The 21612-nt window shown below is 33.8% G+C and overlaps 2 protein-coding genes and 1 long non-coding RNA gene across 3 annotated transcripts; 2 read left to right on the top strand and 1 right to left on the bottom strand.

The window, feature by feature from the left end:
* The first annotated feature begins 2398 nt into the window (after nt 1-2398).
* On the top strand, nt 2399-2886 carry LOC105346181 (uncharacterized). Its single transcript, XR_010707716.1, has 3 exons — nt 2399-2475; nt 2584-2650; nt 2736-2886. It is a non-coding gene; the product is annotated as an uncharacterized lncRNA (long non-coding RNA).
* LOC136269946 (basic salivary proline-rich protein 2-like) lies at nt 2887-5325 on the bottom strand. The gene is made up of 2 exons (XM_066065873.1): nt 5321-5325; nt 2887-3934 (listed from the first exon to the last, which is right to left on the bottom strand). Exons 1-2 carry the CDS (start codon nt 5323-5325, stop codon nt 2887-2889), a joined length of 1053 nt encoding a protein of 350 aa, XP_065921945.1.
* A 12526-nt stretch (nt 5326-17851) lies between these two features.
* LOC105346180 (collagen alpha-2(IV) chain) lies at nt 17852-20096 on the top strand. The gene is made up of 4 exons (XM_011454666.4): nt 17852-18153; nt 18241-18313; nt 18402-19868; nt 20010-20096. The coding sequence occupies exons 2-4, from the start codon at nt 18241-18243 to the stop codon at nt 20027-20029; spliced, it is 1560 nt and encodes a 519-aa protein (XP_011452968.3). The 5' UTR covers nt 17852-18153; the 3' UTR covers nt 20030-20096.
* Nucleotides 20097-21612: the final 1516 nt, after the last annotated feature.

Raw genomic sequence — 21612 nt, 5'->3', positions numbered from 1 at the left:
AAAATGCATAAATATTGAACCACTTTTTCAAAGTATAGATATTGCGCACTTTTGATCTTAAATCAAATTTCTACTTTATCCAACCTCATACCTGACATGTTAAAAACAACTCAAACACATATATGGCGGAACTGTCAAGGCATTTTATTCACATCAATATTCACAGTTAACTTGCCACTTGCATGTTCATACTCTCTGCGCTTGTAAGCTTTTGGAAGCATAGCATTCACAAATTATTCATTCAACAAACCATATCAGAGCTGGGGGACCTGGAGACAACATTATCTATCAGCAATGCTTATAAGTTAAAATTGTGCGAACATTTTTATCAATGTAACTGTCCTGATCAACACAACCATTTTTTAGCGCCATGACGATATCTGGAATTGAAAAAAAATACGCAGCAGCAACCAGTATTAGAATAGCTATTAATAACCATACAGAACAAGGTGTGTGTTCAAACCAACCATAATATCTAAGGGAGGGATGGAGGGAAATATTCTTCTTCACTCAGTCGATGATTGAAATGAAAAGACGAAGAACGAATGCTCAGCAATAAATAAAGTATCAAAATCATGATGCAAAGACGAAAACTTTTCCGGAAAAATTGCACATTATTTTCTTAGATTTTAATTACACTAATTTATTCTCAATAAATGTATTTATCTATAAGGGATAAATTTGATTACCGACAAGAACTTTGAAAAAATATCCACAGAAGTATTTTTAAACAGTAAAAATTTACTTTAAAAAAGTCATAAAACGTCTCCATGTGAAAGATTGGTATTCACATACATTTTGGATTAATTTTACGAATCTGATAAAACTGCAAGTAAAAAATTCTGAAACGGTATTTTTGTCATTAAAAATTATTTTTGATGAAAATAGAGATAAAAACAAATTCCTAACATAAATCTGCTTGTAACACTACGATATGCATTGTATTCAATGGTAAAATGCACGGAATCGACGAGTTTATATATACACCTGTGTGACGGTGTCTGTTTATATATACACCTGTGTGACGGTGTCTGTTTATATATACACCTGTGTGACGGTGTCTGTTTATGTTTATAGATACACCTGTGTGACGGTGTCTATTTATGAGTAATGTTCACGTTTACTAACAATCTCTTAAATAAAACTGGTAATGATTGTTTGACATAAAACATTTGCAGCAATAGATATGTCAACATTACCTTACAGGAATTATCTTATTTGTTCAGAGATGTAATAAACTTGTTAAACACATCGTATTGGATATCTTACAATCCCCGTAAAGTCAGTCTGCCCATTGTCTCTTAAATGATGTGCATGTTTTAGCTAATGCTGACACTCTGAAGGTTGCATATTTCGAACATGATGCTTACCAAACAAAGCAGAAGCGTAGAATATACAGATACAACATTTTTGTAGTTATGCCTGTCTGTTTTCATAAAAACTCTAACTTCTGGTAAAGTAGGAATACATGCATAAGTAAAACAAAACAATCACAATTTTCATGGATATTAAACATACATATATAGTCTTAAATTGCTTAATCTTTATTTCCTTCTTTCAGAACTTTTAGACATAATATCACAAATACAAAATTTTAACAGTGGGCAAAATTGTGTTCTGCAATAGTTTACTAGTATACAAAAATTTCTATATAAACAGTGTCTGTAAGAGATACAATATCTTCATAAACAGCTTTGCCTAAAAATAAAAATGTATGAGCATAAACTGTTTTGTGAAAAAATAATAGTTACATTTCAAATAATACGTTTAAAGGTGAACGAACTGTTACAGAAATAAAATCCTTGTAAAGGTCATTTAAATGGACAGTTAAATGATTAAGTTAATAAAGAAATAAATACTCTCGGTTTTTTTTAAGATAACATTTTCATAAATAGACGTTTTATCAAAAGTAAACTACATGTATTTTTGAAACGTAAAGTTATCGTAATTTGAACTTGGTATAAAATGTTAAATGTTACCTCTGTGTAATATGAATGATCTCCATATTGCTGAGTAGTAAATTCAAAATCATCTCTGTCTATTGTAGATCCGAATTAAATACAAAATATTTTAATTTCTGTTTTTTAAAAACTCCTGTTAAAATAATTGTTTCTCATATTTTTTAAATCGTAAATATTTAATAAGCAGTTATCCTCTTCATCTAGATACACTGAAAATGGAAAAAAAACCTCAAACAACTTTCTTTTTCAATCACATTATCAAAGATTGATTTTGTAAATCGTTGCTTTGCACACATCGAAATTTTTATTCCACGTGTAACTACCTAAAAAGAGAGATTCGAACATGCATTTGTTTGATGTTAAACATCAAATTTCCATGTTCAGAATTACATAAAAAATCAGACTCGATCAGTGCAGTTATGTACAAAGAATCGAAACCGAGTATATAAGGGGAACCTTGTCTCTATCTTTCATACACAGTAGTGCCAACCTTTCAAGAAGATTCAATTAACAGGTACAAAATCTGAATTCTAAATCTACCTTTTTAGATAATTAATCTATATATTAAGTACTCATTTGTTCAACAATGGTTGATTTTTATATGCTAAGCTTTTAATTTCAGATCACAATGCTGAAAGAATTTTGCTTTTTGTTGATGGCCACTTATGTGGCAGCAACATACAGCACAGGTAGTTTTTTTTAGTTTGAATCTTCATTCAAATTTGTGAAAACATTAACAGACTTCTTGTGACCGTTTCCTTTAATTGTTTTTAGGTTATCCCACCTATCCAAGCTACCCTAGCTACCCATCTTATCCCCCTGTCCCGACCTATCCCTCTGGTGGATACAGATACGTCATTTACGTTCAATACCTGTACTACCTGTACATCACCTACGGACCCAACTCTGTCCAATACACCCAGTACTACCAATACCTGGTCAGACTGCACATCATCCCAGTAGGATTTAATTTCAGACGAGGTGGATTCCCCGGTGGATTCCCTGGAGGATTCCCGGGCGGTTTCCCAGGTAGTTTCCCAGGTGGACTTACCGGAAGCAGACTCATAGACGCCGGTAGTGGAGTCATTCCACTTGGAGAAGGATACATTCCTGGCGGCGGATATCCATATGGATCTGGTCCCGGCGGAATTGGAGGATTTCCTTCCGGTCTTAGTGGAATTGGAGGATTTCCCTCTGGTTTGGGCGGTGCAGGAGGATTTCCCTCTGGTCTTGGTGGAGCTGGAGGATTTCCCTCTGGTTTGGGCGGTGCAGGAGGATTTCCCTCTGGTCTTGGCGGATCTGGAGGATTTCCCTCTGGTCTTGGTGGTGTAGGAGGTTTTCCCTCTGGTCTTGGCGGAGCTGGAGGATTTCCCTCTGGTTTGGGCGGTGCAGGAGGATTTCCCTCTGGTCTAGGTGGAATTGGAGGATTTCCCACTGGTCTTGGCGGAGCTGGAGGATTTCCTTCTGGTCTTGGCGGAGCTGGAGGATTTCCCTCTGGTTTGGGCGGTGCAGGAGGATTTCCCTCTGGTCTAGGTGGAATTGGGGGATTTCCCTCTGGTATTGGCGGAGCTGGAGGATTTCCCTCTGGTTTGGGCGGTGCAGGAGGATTTCCCTCTGGTCTTGGCGGAGCTGGAGGATTTCCCTCTGGATTTGGTGGTGTAGGAGGATTCCCCTCTGGCCTAGGTGGATACCCATACGGCTCTGGAATCCCAAGTGCTGGATTCCCAAGTGGTGGATTTCCCAGTGGTGGATTCCCAAGTGGTGGCTTCCCAAGTGGCGGTCTTTCATCCACTAGCTTCTCTAGCGGTAGCTCTTTTCTAAGTAGCAGTGGTCCTGGAGGTTTTGGAGACGGTTTCGATGGTGGTTTCGACGGCGGCTTCGGCGACCTCGATGGCTTCGATAGTGGATTAAGTGGCCTAGGAAGTGGATTTGGCGGTGGATTGGGTGGACTCGGCGGTGGATTAGGAGGCGGACTAGGAGGTGGTTTGGGTGGAAAATCCAAACACGGTAAGGAATATGGTTTGAATTAGATAACAGTAAGTATATACTCGTTATATAGGGCCTATCGTGAATTATACTTAATTAATCGTAAATTAATTTACTGACTTCAATGTTCTGTTTTTGTTAATTTTAGGATACTAGTGATCTATGAGTGGACTGAAACGACTGATCCTCATATGTGATATAGAACGATTTCCAGCATTTGTTATTTGTTAGGTTGTGGAATGAAATAAAAAAAACAACTCTTTCTTTTGTATTTTTTTATTTTAGTGAGAGATACTGAATAAGATGGAAAGAACTAAAGAAAGGAATTTGATTCTTTTTTTATTGTAAAAATATGACAGTATACATGTATGTAAGAGAAGAAACACAATAAGCTAGCGGAAATATACCCCCCCCCCCCATGACTTGACCATAAAATATATCATTTCCTTTTAGAAGAAGAGCTCTGCATATGGATATAAGAAAATATTTATAAATTTAAAAGTTAAACTAGTTGGAGTTTTTCTTTTTTAAATGATACTTATTGGAAATCGTATCTTGACTTAAGGTACTTCACTACACCTAGACTTATACTTTTTAAGACAAAACGTCACAAGATGGCGATTTTAATGTTTTGTTAAACTGTTTATATCGTTCGAATGGGTTGTATATCGTCGTAGCTCAGTGGTTAAAGTATTGGGTTTCTGAACCGCAGATCATGATTTTGAATCCGCCTGGAGCTTTTGTTCATGTTTACTGAATTAAATTTTCGAAAATATAATTTTTCATCCAAAGTTGCACATTTTTTTTCACCTACTAGCATTTGACTTAATTAAATACTTCTTATCCATTATGATATCTATCATACTCAGGTAATTTTCTGCTGATTTGAGAAAATATTTCAAGGTGTAGTGAGTCACCTTAAATTTAAGGTGGACCTAATGAGTAGTTTGGTGACCATCTGACTTCTTATTAAGCACACATATTGTTAAAATCTGATGTATACTGATTTTCAAAGCTGACTCATGCTAAAGTAAGTAAATGTCATTTTTTTGGATGCTTGAAATGACTTTTAGCACAGAAAGTAAATTGAAATGATTACTATCAAGCAATAAAGATTTTTTTTTTTCATTTTTTCACCACAATTGGAATTGAAATTATAAAAAAAGAACACGTAGTTTGCACATTGGTGTATCATAATTTTGAAGCTTCATATTGCATATCTGGTATATCACATAGATAATCAGGAAATTAGTTATTGTAAGTTTGAAACACAGTATTTAATCCTGGGTCTTGCGCCTTTCGATAAATGTTTCTAGTCGGTTACTAAACAAAATTGAACAAATTTTCTCTAGAAGATTTTATTGTTATCTAACGGCATAGTGCAATGGGTTAGCGTACCCTGGATCTGTAAGTGAGTTCGAATCCCGCAGAGGCTTTTATAATTTTTACCTTTCCAAAATAAATTTTAACATATTTTTGATCAAATATTGTAAAATTTAAAAGTTCTTAGAACTTGATAAAATAATAAAGTGGGTTCTTTTTTTTTTGTTATCAATCTTACCTCACCAATAAGGCAATTCACTTACTCTAAGTATAAGTATAATTTCTTCATTAAGTCAATATATTGAATTAAGCCAATCGTCGTCTTTAAAATCACTGTGGTTTTTATTTGTCTTTAAACATCCTTTTTATAATTTCCAATGTTTCGCGCGTTTACATATAGGCTATACATGTAGTCACAAGTACTTCCTGTAAACTGATCGTTGAGTGTTTACAACCTATTCAGCAGCCCACCTGCATACTGTATGGAAAATGTTACAGCTCATTACTCTAAGTGCTAATGTTTATATCAATTAAACCCAAACTTTGATATTTGTGAATATCAAGATATTAATTTTGTTTAAATTATGTCATAAATACACTTTTTTTAGATGTTGAATTGAAATAATCAACAAATAAACTTCTAAATTTGTGTAAAACAAACTTAGGATAAACTTAAGCCACCTCTAACGACCGCCTAGGTTTTGGGTAAATTGTCCTTGCTAAGCACTATTCTAGTTACGGACTTAAGTCTAAGTTTTCAATAACTTAACTATTTTAGTAATATCCACTTCTATGTACTTTCCATTCTAAACTACTATACAGTTGTAAATTGTTATACTTGGTAAGAACCTCGTAAAATGTAAGGACCTGTGTTCGAACCATTTGTATATGTTTATGCAATAAAATATGTTCAAATCAATTACGTCTAAGAATGTACGTAAGTCTCACTTAAGCACTGTCTTAGACTTAAGTACCCTTTATGTTACGAGCCCGAGTCTAAATTTTCCGGCGTAGTGAGAAGACTTTTCAAGTTCAAGTTCAAGTTCATTTATTTCACTCATAACATATAATGTTACATGAGGTGCAGAAAAATTATATACAAAAGTATAAGAAAAGCAGGATTTACAACAACAAAAAAAGAAACAGAATAAAGTAAACAATGAATTTGTTATAGTTGTTAGGTAGGATGACCGACCAAATCAAATATTTTTCTAATTAAAGTACACATTTTCATAAGTATTACATGATTTGAAGATGACATAAGTGTTCTAAATTTTAAGATGTTTGGGTTTTTAAGATAATAATTACTAAACAATTTTTTCTTACATGTGACAGTGCACTATATTCTAAAATATAATGAAATTCATTGCCAATTTGATTGGCTTCACATAAGCCGCACTTGCGGTCTTCAGGTGGAGTATTGTTCCACCTACCAATTTCTATAGGGAGGTGATGGTTTGTAGTTCTATATTTAACAAACAAGTTTCTTAATTTTCGTGGTAATATTAATAAATAGTCTTCACAACAAAAATTTTATTTAAATATACGATATCTAATTCATTATTCCATTTTTGGACAAATTGATCTTTCAGATTTTGTTTGACAATATTTTCTAACCATTTCATGTTAACAGGATTTTGCTAGAGTCATACAAAGGAAAAGCCACAGCTATCGAGAATATTTTTTATACAAAGTAGCAACTTATTATTGATTTCACCTCTAATGTAACAATTGTATAGATACATATACATAGTTTTACATAACTTATTCTCCTGGCATAACATCATCTTTGCCCAAAATCCAATCATTCTCGTATAAATTGTTATATATAATGGAAAACGACCTGTCTCCCCATAAAACATAAAACTGGGGGTACTACTTTTCAAGTTAAGTATGTGTTTAAGAAACCTTAAATGTACACGCTCAATATTTTCGTAACCCCATATTTTACAAGAGTATAGTAAAACTGGTAAAACGACCTTGTCAAATAAGAATATCAAAGGACATATCAAAATTTCTTATTTTTCTAATAATACCATACATACCTTTCTGGGATTGAGTACACAAGTGTTTCTTGGCTTTACAAAAAGAGCCAGATCGGGAAAATAATATTCCTAGGTAGTTATACTCTTTAACTACTTCTAATTTATCATTATTGTACATAAATGAGCACTTAGGAGCAGGTCCTTTGGAGAATATCATAACTTTGGTTTTTTTCACATTAACTGTAAGTTTCCATTATTTACAATATATATATATATATATATATATATATATATTTGTAACCATAGTCGGTCATAATTGGCAATGATCGATAATTGACCAATTATTGCTGCATCTTGGGTTGAAATAACCCTCCCCTAATGGATGGCAATATGAATGAATTAAAGATGTTCAAGGAGTAAAGGCAAATAGATATATAAGCATTGATATGATGCTTCTAAAAATACCAATGAAATATATATATGCAACATATTGCGTTGTATAGAATAATGCATAAAACTATATCACCAAACCTTGAAACAGAAAATTACACAGAAACTCTACCCAAGAACGACAATACTTAACCTCTGAACATAGAAAAAATGATATTCATGTCAAAGGCAGACCAAATAATCCCAGTACAAGAGTTGTCTGTATTTTATTCTTCAATTAAGACGCATGTACAATTAGGATTTTATAAACAAACCTGAACTGTCTATTCAAAGTTCTTAATAACTATAAAATGTAAAAGCTTGTTCTCTATCCGTTTCTCAAACTTTGTGGAAAAATTATGAAGTTTTTTCAATTTTCCTATCCTCTGTCCCGAATGACATGTCAGCTTGAAAATGACCAAACTTAATAAAGGTATTCTACATTTTGATATGAATACTACTCACTTCGGTCTAAACAGGAAAATTAGCCATAATGGGAAATAATTTTACAATCATCATTAGCAGAATAAGCTTTGAAGACGATTGCTGTTCTTTTGATTAAAAAAGATAATCTTGAACCAATGATAATTAAAAGAAATGTTAAAATACATATAAAAATAAGGTTTAATTTATCGTGTGAAACATGTAGTAAGTATGTCGTTAAAAGGTTTCCTAGATATTCGATTTGTTCCCTCGCTTTGCTTGGAACCAAATCTCATATTATTCGAAAATCGTTTACCAACATATACATAGTACATTCAAACACATGGTACAACACTACTGATCTTATGATGCTTCCCGTTGTATTGTAGTGTCATGTTGAGTAGAACGTTTGAATTTTTAAAAGCTCCGTTCGTATAACACACAGGTAAGTAAACCTTCAACCTGAAACTCGTGGCCGACGAGCGCGAGTAGTATTTCTTTCGTGGTCCTAGATTTTGTGCAATTATTTTAAATTGTTTTATATATATTTTGTTTGTAAATAATTCATTGACCTGTTCATTTAATGTCAGAATTCTCCTTGCTTGGTAAATGTGCGTTAAATTTGATAGTTGCATTGCGACCGAGTAACACGGCGAGGCAAGAAGGTTAAACATGGGATAACTTTCCAGGGACTTTAGACACTACCCTAGATCAAAATCTTATTTTTTATGTAAAAAATTGTTTTCTTGCAGGTTTAAATGTTAGAAGTCAAATTATATGAGAGATACAGAGGAGAGGATTCACTGTTATGTCAACAAAGCTCGAGTCTTATATTTATTTTCAAATGCTATAAAGTGTAGAATCACCATTTCCTTCACAAAATGACTGGTGGCAAAAAGGTGTACTGATTTCATGGGTTTATAATTAAAAATAATTTAATTCTGGTTGTAAGGCGGCAGTTGATTGGATAGAAAAATTTAGTTAAACCTGGCACCTTGTTTTGTTTATAAATAGAATCATTTTAACAAGAGCTTGGACTTTGTGTAGCTGTGTTAAACAACAATGTGACGTGGGCCTGTCGATTTCAGTGTCGGCTAGTCAGCCATGGCTCTCTGAAATCAATAGTTGAAGTTCAAGTTCTTTATTCCAAGAGACAAATGTCTCATAGGTTATACATATGAACATATACATATTAAATAAACAGTAAGAAAAACAAAGTGTACATAATCAATTTGGATAATTCACATCGAGAGTTCGTTGCTTGTTTGCATAAAATAAATATTTACCTAAATTACATAGTTCTTTAGTATTAGAGGTAGATAATAACTGTATAACTTTATAGACACTTGGTTTTCGGGAGTAGTATTTTTAGCTCACCTGAGCTGAAAGCTCAAGTGAGCTATTCTGATCACATTTTGTCCGTCGTCCGTCTGTCCGTCAGTCCGTCTGTCTGTCCGTCTGTCTGTCCGTCTGTAAACTTTTTACATTTTGAACTTCTTCTCTAAAACCGCTTATCCAATTTCAACCAAATTTGGCACAAAGCATCCTTATGTGAGGGCGAATATAAATTGCAAAAATAAAAGTCCGATCTGTATTCAAAGCGGAGAAAACCTTGAAAATGTAGAAAAAGGGGGGTGCATTTTTAAAAATCTTCTTCTCAAGAACTACTGATTCCAATTCAACGTAGTTTAGCATAAATTATCCTTATGGGAAGGAAAATATAAATTGCAAAAATTAAGTGCTAATTCTGTGTCAAATTTGAGTTATTACGAAAATAATAATAAAGGAAATGGGTGTTTCAATCAGTTTAATAGCTTCGGGCTCGGCATCCGGTAATCCGGCATCCGGTAAAATGGGTAGGCAAGACTTGGTCTGGGCAAAACAAAGATTGGCAGATATTAATCTGCCAATCTCATTAAAATATCAGGATATTTGATGGACTAGTATATTTGTATTCGCTGTAAATATTGCTGCAAAATAATGCGTATTTGGAATTGACGATTGTCGATCTGCCTTGGCTTTTATTTTGCATACCCATTTTACCTAGACTCGTATTCCATACATCTAAAACGAGGTTCTTTGTTTAAAGCAGCCATGACATTATAAGAAAAAGGGTCGATCTGACTATGATGAATTTGCTTGTTGTGCAACAGTTCGCGTATGAAGGGAAATTTTTGAAACATGCAAAATATATCGTTGCCGATTTTGTGAAGTAAATTGAGGCTAAATATTTCAATGCGTTGACAGTTTTCACACATGACGTTGGTGTTAGCTTGTTCCGATTTTCGTTTCGTTTTCATTATTTCTGCTTGTAACCTGGGAACAATCGTCTGTATTATTTCGTGATTTTTACGTATCAAATCAAACAGAGACTTTGGTAAATCAAACAGTTAACTGTTTACCTGCGCAAATTAAGCAAAATCTGATGTATTAAAAAATAATGAAATACAATTCATTCTACCGGTAATTCGATCGGCATTATCTTTTGCGTAATGGTAGATTAATGCAATAGGTTTCGTTGCGATGCTCGGCATTTTCTCGAGTTTATTCAATTTAAATAAAGTTTGACATTGCTGACGGAAATATGTAGGTATATACATGTATCTATATGATTCATTTCGAAAAAATAAATTGTGTTCTTTATTTGTTATAGTGAATGTTTCTTGTGTTTAATTGTTTTCAATTTCTAATAACTAACCATATTTGAGTGTTAAGCTTCAAATTATAAGCAAGATACAGAGATTTGCTCACAATTCTATGTTTGTACACAGATCTTAAAAACTAAAGATTAAAAAAGTAAAAAATTTGTCAATATTTATTGAGAAAATTTTCAAAGTCTGTTCGTTCAGAAACCAACTTTAACATCTTATTGTATTGTAAACTTAACATTTTTTCGTCATTATTACTCCTACTGTACATGTGATCCTTCACTGTGTTTGTGTACATTTGTATAAACTGATTTTGAACCTCAAATACCAGTGAACTGGTATTGAGTGAATAAAAGAATATAAAATCTTAGGCCATTCTTTTTTTCCATTTTAAATGCTGAATAGGAAATACCAAGTTAAAAATCATAAGCTGAATGTAATAAACTCATGTGAACAAAATATGAATCAAACCTAGGCGAACTGTGAGCTCTGTATCTTGCTTATAATTCTACAATTGACGCTGAAATTTTGGTTGAACATTAGAAAATCTCTATGAATTAGAGTATGTTAAATACTTGTACAAACAAAATAAAATAATGATACTGTGAAATCATTAGATTTCGTGGTGGCTCATTTTTCGTGGAATTCTTGGGTACCTCTCATCCACGAAATAACATCCTTCACGAATTGATGAATTAGGGTAATAAAGTCATATTCCCTTTTGTAGATATATATGAAAACACGAAATTACGTCCCCACGAATCTGTAAAATTTAAGTCATCCACGAAAATTGGCCCCCACGAAATTTAATGATTCCACAGTATTCTGTATATATCTACTCTCCCTCTCTTTATACAATAAATAATGTGAAATCTACATCAATTTTGATAGTTTTTCAGACACGAGTAAATAAAAACGACATCCATATTTCTGACACATTTCTGTTGCGGGGATAAAGTAATTATCGCTATTCCTAAGAATATCACAGCGGAAAATTATCCTGGTTTGTACGCGAAGTAAATAACAGTCATTTAATTGTAATGGAGAAGACAAATAAAATTTTTGAATGTTTTTAATTTGAGAAATTGAGCACATTGAGGTACAATTTTCTTCTTCACATCTATACATGTAGGGTTTTTAAAATAAAAAACAATAACTATTATTTTTTTTAAAACAATAACTAGTAAGTAGTGAGTAGTTGATGAAAAAAATGTAACTATATGCACTCATATATTTTGATCGCTTTACAAAGTGGGGGGGGGGGGCAGAACGAAAATATAGGGATTTGGAAGTTAACAACTTAACAGTATACCTCTACCAAATGTTTAGTTTTATATCTTGCGTAGAATTTTCTTATTCTGGTAAAAAATAGTATTTCATGAAGGTACAATGTCAAAGATTACATGTATACAAAAAAAGTGTAAAATTCGAATACTTTACAATATTTATTTTTTGTTTTTCTACCGAGGGACCATATGGCACAATATCTTTTGAACGCCCATTGTTGCTCAGGTGAGCGATGTGGCCCCATGGGCCTCTTGTTTAATATACTTTTCTCTTAAACTACGAAGTGAAGGACAAATAAGTAAAAAATGGAACTCATCTTCAATTACATTTAAGTTGCAAGATTCACATTTTCGACAATCACGTGTTAAATTATCATACCTCCCTGTTTCAATCTTTAAGTCATGTGAGGACAACCGTAAGTGTGTAATTAATTTACGATATTTTACAGGAATTGGTTTCTTTAGGTAAACTTGTAAACAAAAATGATCAACAACATGTTTATATAATATACATTTTGATGCATTGCTTATATCGTTGACAACTTTTTGTTTAAAGACATCACACATTCTATTAAATATAATATCTAAAATAACAGATTCTTTCATAGTACTTTGATATAAATCGGCTAGGCCTAAGGTGGACAATTCTTTCCTACTATTTGAAATCCATATGTCATTATCTTTCACCATGTCTTCGTAGCATGCTTTTAAAATACAGTTTTTACTGTTTCTTAATTTAAACCAGTATTTAAAATTTTTTTGTTTCCTGAAAATAAGATTTGTCTGGCTTTTGAGCAAAGACTACGCAATCGATGCATATTTCACTTAAAACCGCGTCATTTTTAACTTATTTCGACGCAAGAATTAGACAGCTACGTCCTCCTGAAAGTCCAAGCTCTTGTTAAAATGGTTCTAATGAGACGTCCGAACTTACGCCTACCTATGAGTGGACGTAAAATTTTGGCTTAACTTTAGTCGGACGTAAAGATGCGCTCTTTTATGAAACGCAAATATTCGAAACAGTCCCGTATTTAAACCGGCGTAGCGCTAAGTCTGGTCGTACGACCCTTTATGAAACGAGCCCCAGGGGAGGTTTAAGCATAATTACGAGCGATATCAGGGAAACAAATTGGAATATCTAAGAAAATGTAATACCATGCAGTTTTTTCGTTTATTTAAGAATAATAAAAAAAATTAGTTGTGATGTTAGTGCAGAGGATTTTTTTGAGCATATCAAGAATCTTTTTGAAAATGTAAATATTACTAATTATGACAACAATAGTGATGATTATGATATTTTTATATTTTTACATTTTTTTTTTTTTTTTTTTTTTTACATTTTTTTTTCAAAATGTAAAGAGGTTATGATACCCATTTTGTGTAGATTGTTTAATAACATATTTGACTCTGGTTTTTACCCAGACAATTGGTCAAAAGGTTGTACTGTACAAATTTTTAAAAAAGGTGAGATTCAAGATTTAAACAATTATAGAGGTATCACATTAGTTAGTTGCTTAGCAAAATTATTTACAAGTATTATGAATACTAGATTGTTAGAATGGGACCTGAGATATAATAATTATCATTACTGATGCTCAGTTTGGTTTTAAACCAGGTGTAGGTACAATTGATACCATATTTGTACTTCAGAATCTAATATGTAGAACTTTAAAAAACAAAAAAGAGTGTATTGTTGTTTTGTGGATTATACAAAAAGCCTTTGATTTAATTGATAGATCAAAACTATGGTATAAATTGCAAATGGAGGGTTTTGGGGGAAAATTGTTACGTATTATTAAGTCTCTTTATAGAATGTAAGAGCATGTGTCAAGCATAAAGGTATATTTACAGAAACATTTAGAATCTCATTTGGAGTTCTACAAGGTGAAATATTGTCTCCATTATTATTCTCAATGTACCTGAGTGATTTTGAAAGATATTTAATAAATAGTAACTGTACATCAATTGAATTACAAATGATTAATTTGTTTTTAATTATGTATGCTGATGATACTGTACTTTTGGCGGACTCGCCCGAGGGTCTACAAAATATGCTGAACACATTGCAGAAATATACTGAGGAATAGAACTTATCTGTTAATGTACAATAAACCAAAATTGTAATTTTTAGAATCGGAATACGTGTTAAAGACGATGAAAAATGGGAGTCCAATAGCAAATACGTAGAAGTAGTGAATCATTTAACTATCTTGGTATGTTGTTTAACTACAATGGTAAATTTTTATCTACACAAAAGCACTGTGTAGCACAGGGAAATATAGCAATGTTCAGCATATCTAGTAAAATGAAAGATTTGAATTTTAATGTTGAAACTCAATTAAATGTTTTTGATACCTATATATTTACATTTTCCAGTGTCTTTGCCTGTGATAACACTACGTATCGATTTTGTACTATATACAAATGACGCCAAATTGAGGCGCCAGCGGGGTTTGCTCATTTATATTTAAATATTAAATCGTACGATGGCTTAAAATCATATAGAACGAGGTAGATGGTATGATATACCTCGTGAAAACCGTATATGTACCATATGTAACTGTATTGAGATAGGAGATGAATTTCATTATTTATTTTATTGTACAGATGTAACAATTAAAGATAAGAGATTTTTATACATACCTTCATACTTCTACACACAACCAAATGTTTACAAATTTCAACAACTCTTTAATACTAGTAATAAAAAATTGTTGATTAATCTGTGTAAATTCATTAAAGTTATAATTGAGAGAGTTAGCTCTCTAGGTTAATTGTTTATCATACTTTTTTCCCTTTTTCATTTTTTTTTTCACTTTTGTATTGTCACTCCAATGCATGCAATGTATGTATTATTGTTCAATTTTTTTTTGTGATTTTTCTCAACACTGTAATTTATGCAGTTCAGAGAATAAAGAAATTGTCATTGTCATTGTCATTATAAATATAAGTAATAAGGAATTATTCTTTGAATATTATGAGGTGATAATTTCGGTCGGGGCGTGATCAAATCTATCAAAAAGCCCTTCGGGCTTTATTGGATTTGATCACGCCCCGACCAAAATTATCACCTCATAATACTCAAAGAATGATTCCTTATTCCTTATGTAAAAAGTGTGATAAGCTATGATGCTGAAATTTGGGGGTTCCATAAAGGCAAAGATGTAGAAAAAGTGCATATAAATTTTGTAAGAGGGTTTTTGGGTGTCAGAAAAAATACTTGCAACAGTGCAGTATATTATGAATTAGGTAGATTTGCAATAGAAATATTCAGGAAACAAATTTTTTTTTTCAATACTGGTTAAAATTAAGAAACAGTAAAAACTGTATTTTAAAAGCATGCTACGAAGACATGGTGAAAAATAATGACACATGAATATCAAATGCTAGGGAAGATATGTGCACCTTAGGTTTGGCCAATTTATATCACAGTCCTATGAAAGAATCTGCTATTTCAGATATTATATATGAGAGAATGTGTGATGTTTTTAAACAAGAAGTTGTTAACGATATAAGCAATGCGTCAAAATGTATATTGTATAAACATGTTGTTGATTACTGTACTTTTGTTTACAAGTTTATCTAAAGAAATCAATTCATGTAAAATATCGTAAATATCTTAAATTAATTACACAATTACGGTTGTCTTCACACGACGAAGAAAAATAAGACTTTTTAATCTACCCATAGAACAACAGTTTGATTTGTTTGATAAAGTAGTAGTGCCGGTTTTGCTCTATGCTTGTGAAATTTGGGGTTACGAGAATATAGATATTTTTGAAAAAATCCATTTGAAATTTTTAAAATATGTGCTATGTTTGAAAAGTGGTACGCCATCGTATATGGTCTATGGTGAATCAGGTCGTTATCCTCTATACGTCACTGTATATTCTCGAATGTCAAGACAATAAGATTGTGTTTACTGTTTACAAATATTTAGCAAACCAATATATGTATAATAATGACTGTGTAAAACCATGGACTGATTTTATACGACATATTTTAGACTCATGTGGTTTCTCTAATATCTGGACAGAATAATGTACTGCAATAGTTAGTGATAAGTGGATTTCTGCCGCCATCAAACAAAGATTGCAGGACCAGTTTATTCAGAAATGGGCAAAAGATATAGATAATTCATCTAAAGGTCAAATATATAAAATTTATAAACAAAAGTTTAAACAAAGGTTTTGAAAAATACTTAAGCATTCTTACTAAAAAATTTTGGAAACCACTTATCAAATTTAGAACAGCAAATCACCGTTTACCGATTGAAACCGGTATATGGAATGGAATTCCTGTAAATGACAGAAGCTGCACACTCTAGATCTGTAATAGTGGTAAATTAGCGGACGAATATCATTTTATTCTTGAGTGCAAATTTTTCTTAACTTTACGTAAGCAATTTCTACGTACTAGGTATTTTCAAAAACCAAGTACATTAAAATTTAGGGAATTGCTGATGACAGCGAACATCATAACATTGAAAAAATTAAGCTCTTTTATATTAAATATCCAGGAGCAAGTCTGCTGTCCAGCCTAAACTATATTAGCATTCATTTAGTCCCCTACCAGTTTTCACCGGAGGGGACTATAGCTTTCCTCTGCGTCCGTCGGTCCGTCTGTCCGTCCGTCCGTCCGTCTGTCTGTCTGTCCCACTTCAGTTTTCCAGACTTTTTTTCTTTATGCGTTTGAGGAATGATATGAAATTTGCTGAACAGCTTCAAAATGTCAAACTAAAGATCAAGTTCACACTTTTGTAGCGCCTGGTTGACATATTTTCGAGAAAATTAAATTTTTATATTCCAATTTTTTAATGTTCGGGTTCGATATTCTGCATAACAGTGCATTGTTTTCACAATTTCCACAAACCGGTAGGGGAGGTGTATTGCTAATGCAATACTCTCAGAATGCTTGTTATTATTATTACTCCCCGCGTATTGAACACCAATGAAACATTGTATTAAATTTATATATGATGATCTATTTTTTTCTACCACTTTTTGTATTATTACTATTTTTTTTCTCTTACTTACTTATGCTTACTAATACATGCAATGCTATGCTGTATTATAATTTATATATAATTTATTAGACCCTTGACATCACAATTTAATGCAAATATGTTATTGTACCTCATGTACCGTTGTATGATAATGGTTTGAGAGAATGTTATGAAAACAGGCATTGGACTCTTAATGATAATAATCAAAATTGATTATGTACACTTTGTATATTGCTATCCTATTGTATTTATATATATCTTTACACGTAAAACCTATGAGATATTTATCTCTCGGAATAAAGAACTTGATATACATATAACAAACTCACTGGTTATATATTTAAAATATTATTTTCAGTCAAATCCAAATTTTCATGAAGTTTGAAATACTTTTAATGTCGCAAACAAGAATAAACTTATTTAACTTTGTATTGTTAAATACTTTTATTGAGACTAAACGGCACCTATTAATTTATCTAAAAATTATTTTCACACAAAATGAAAAAAAATGAATATCAAATATGAATAAAATACACAAGAGAATATAATTTTGTAATTTTAAAGTACAACAAAGTTTAACGAGACCAGAAACACTCAATATCTTTATCGATACACCGATTTTGTTACTACGGGAAATCAACAGTAAACAATTTTAAACTTGATAGAAGGCGACCCTAACACACCGATAAATCAGAACCGTTCAAGAAAATCCTCATTTATAACAGCACCGCCATTCTGTTGCAGATACGTGAATTAATTCAGCCAGGTGGATGCGTCAGGGACCTGTCCATTACATGCATGTTTGACATTTGTTCAGCATTTTGACATACATAGGGACCTCAGTTCATCCATTGTTTGAACAGACGTGAACAAGATTCCGATCGGTCTATGCGATCGTTGATCAGCCATTTTCTTACACAGACATGTAAATCAACAACGCACTTGTTTTTATTGGAACTCGGGTGAGATACAAATGTTTCAGGTTTAAAATTAAACTGACTATGCCTTTTTGAGAAATTTAAGAATGAAACATTTGCACCGCAGTCTCTATATAAATACGGGGATTCACGTCAGAAAGCACTACAACACGGTCCGTAGAGAAGAAAGGTACGATGCCTTCAATGCTCAGACTTATTCATCATTACGCTTAGAAACATTTTTAACTTTAAATCATCATTTTTTTATCTTTTGTAGATGAACATGATAGCAAAGGAGTTAGGAGTGATTCTTTCCTTCATGGTGGTAGCCACTCTCGCTAAAAACATTAGTAAGTTTATTTTCTAAAACTCTTAAATTTCTAACATAATTGAAATCTGTTCACGATTGTCGCCACCTGTTGTCCTTTTCTGTTGTAGGCCCCTCTGGCTATCCTTCCCTCCACCACCGTCCACCTTTCCCAGGCACCGGTCCCTCCCCTGGTCTTCCCGGGTCAAGTGGAACCTACATTCAGTACCTGTATTACCTGTATCGCACCCAGGGACCTAACTCGTCCAGCTTTCTGCAATACTACCAGTACCTCATCAGAACAGGTATACTGCCAAGAGGACGATTCCCATTTGGTGGTGTTGGTGGAAGTCTCGGATCACCCTTTGGCGGTTTACCCGGTTTTAGCAGTGGATCACCTTTGAGCGGCGGATCACCTTTGGGAGGCTTACCTGGTTTAAGCGGAGGTTCGCCACTGGGTGGTCTGCAAGGATTGAGCGGAGGATCACCTTTTGGAGGTTTACCTGGTTTAGGAGGAGGTTCACCACTTGGCGGTCTACCAGGATTAAGCGGGGGATCACCTTTGGGAGGTTTACCTGGTTTAGGCGGAGGTTCACCACTTGGCGGTCTACCAGGATTAAGCGGCGGATCACCTTTGGGTGGTTTACCTGGTTTAAGCGGAGGTTCACCACTTGGCGCTCTACCTGGATTGAGCGGCGGATCACCTCTTAGCGGTTTACCAGGATTCAGCAATGGATCTCCCACAGGCGGTCTACCAGGTTTAAGTGGTGGTTCCCCTTTGGGTGGTTTATCTGGTTTGAACAGTGCTTCTCCACTTGGCGGTCTTCCGGGGTTGAGCAGTGGTTCCCCTTTTGGTGGATTATCAGGTTTAGGCAGTGGTTCTCCACTTAGCGGTCTTCCTGGATTGAGCGGAGGATCACCTTTGGGAGGTTTACCCGGTTTAAGCAGTGGTTCACCCACTGGTGGTTTTCCTGGATTGGGTGGTGGTTCCCCTCTGGGTGGTTTACCTGGATTGAGCAGTGGCTCCCCTTTTGGCGGTTTACCTGGTTTGAGCGGTGGATCCCCTCTGGGCGGTTTACCCGGTTTGAGTAGTGGTTCACCTCTTGGTGGTTTTCCTGGATCAAACAGTGGCTCACCTTTAGGTGGTTTACCTGGCTTGAGCAGTGGCTCCCCTCTGGGCGGTTTACCTGGTTTGAGCGGTGGATCCCCTCTGGGCGGTTTACCTGGTTTGAGCGGCGGTTCATCTCTGGGTGGTTTACCTGGAATTAGCAGTGGATCACCATTTGGAGGAAGCAGTTTACCAGGGTTATCTGGTGCCTCACCTTTCAGTAGTTTACCTGGCTTAAACGCTGGATCATCTTTCCCTGGAGGAAGCACTTTCCCCGGGGCAAGCAGTGGTTCACCCTTTGGCAGCAGGTCACCTTTTGGGAGTAATCAAATGATAAGTCTTAGTGGATCTTCATCTTTCAGCGGTTTGTCTAACACTCCCAGCTTTGGGGATTTCGATAGCGATTCTTACTACACTCCAGACCTAGATAGCGGATATGGAAGTTCTCTGCCTGGGTATGACTCTGGGTATGACTCCTCTCCATCGTACAGTGAGTACAATCCATATCTGACTGACAATCTGACGTACCATTACTCGTGTATGAACAAAACAATTTTTAAGTAAAGGCAAAATACATTTATTTTGATTTCATAATGTATAATGGTTTTTCTTTTTTTCTTTCTTTTTTTAGAGAAAAGCGGACCATATTGAGATATATGAGGATGTATGTTATGTTAATGGGAATGGACAAAAAATAAAATAAAATGTGTGATTACAACTTGGCGTTGTGTTTATAACATTACCATTATAGGTATAAAATCAACGATTATTAACAACCTTCCGCAAAGAAATATTCTTTACATCAATAAAACAAAACTCTACCTTCTACAAATCGAATGAATCTTCACAATGCCAAAAGTCAACAGTTAAAGACTAGAAAAGCTTCAGTTTTAAAGAGAAAGCATTCAGCGTTGACGACTATATGGATTTTATATGGATTCCACACTTAATGGCAAAATTGCTAAGGAAGAAAACAATATAATTCATGTCAGATTACGAGTAAAAGAATGTATGTTACTTGTTGTTTAAAAAAAAACATAGTAAAAATTGGATATGGCTGTGTCTTAAGTTTGTCTTCTTTATTTTTTTTTTGGGGGGGGGGGGGGGGTCATAAAGCATGTGTCGATTATTCCGTGTAATCTCTAACGATAATATCCCACTACATCCTACTTTTTAAAACCTAACAGCAAACAATACTTAACTATTATAGATTATCATGGTTTTCATTAAAACAATTTCAATACAAATCGGGGACACCGACTCAGCGACGGCAAAATTAAAAACACCAAGCGTCACCACAATGCCTCACATACAAAAGTATTTAAAGGGTCTTTTTTAAAATTTGTAGCAAAATTCATCCATGTTTTGGAAAAATCATTCAAATGTTTGTTTGATTTCCATAAAGAAGGGCACATGATACCAAAATGCATTTAATGTCCAAGTGTACTACAATACTGGTACGATACTTCTATAAAATAATTCAAACTAGACTTCCATGGTATACAGATTTTTTATAATTGCATATTCTTTTGTTTTTTTCAATAATAATATACCTCACCACATCAAGACGTATTCTTTTTAATGTTATGTGAGATTGTTTCCAATGAACGCTTTATTTGAATATCACCTTAGCGTAGTGGTTAACGTATTGGGCTTCTGAACCGCAGATCTAGAGTTCAAATCCGCCTGAGGCTTTTGTTTGTAGTTATTGAATTTACTATCAGAAAGTCATGTCTTTTTCCAAAGTTTCATATTTTTGCCCAATTGACTTATATCGTTATTATGCATCATACTATCTTTCATAATGAGTTCGTTTTCTATTGATTTGAGAAATATTTTTTAGGTGTAGTGATCCACCTTAACGAAACCTGAAGGAAGAGTTAATTGATGTTGATTAAGGTATTAAGGACTCTTTAAAACAGACCATTGCGTTATATGTATTTTTTTATATTTTGACCGAATATTGTATAATATTGAGTATGTCTTCTGTTTGTAAAAGCATTATAAAGTAGTCAGAATTAACATACACCAACGCCAAATATCTGCAAATGATTACATTTACGAAATACATGTAGTGACTTATTCTCCAGAACATAACAAAATAATTAATAAATCCAAGGAACCCTGATTCGACCCAACCAAACTACACAAACGTTAATTTTATAATTTGTCTCGTTCTTCCTCCTGATTAGGAGGTTAATTCTACGATTTCGTCGCCATTTTTGGAAAAACGA

This window comes from Magallana gigas, chromosome 7 (genome assembly GCF_963853765.1).
Source record: "Magallana gigas chromosome 7, xbMagGiga1.1, whole genome shotgun sequence".
NCBI lineage: Eukaryota > Metazoa > Mollusca > Bivalvia > Ostreida > Ostreidae > Magallana > Magallana gigas.
This window is presented reverse-complemented; position numbering and strand designations above follow the sequence as displayed.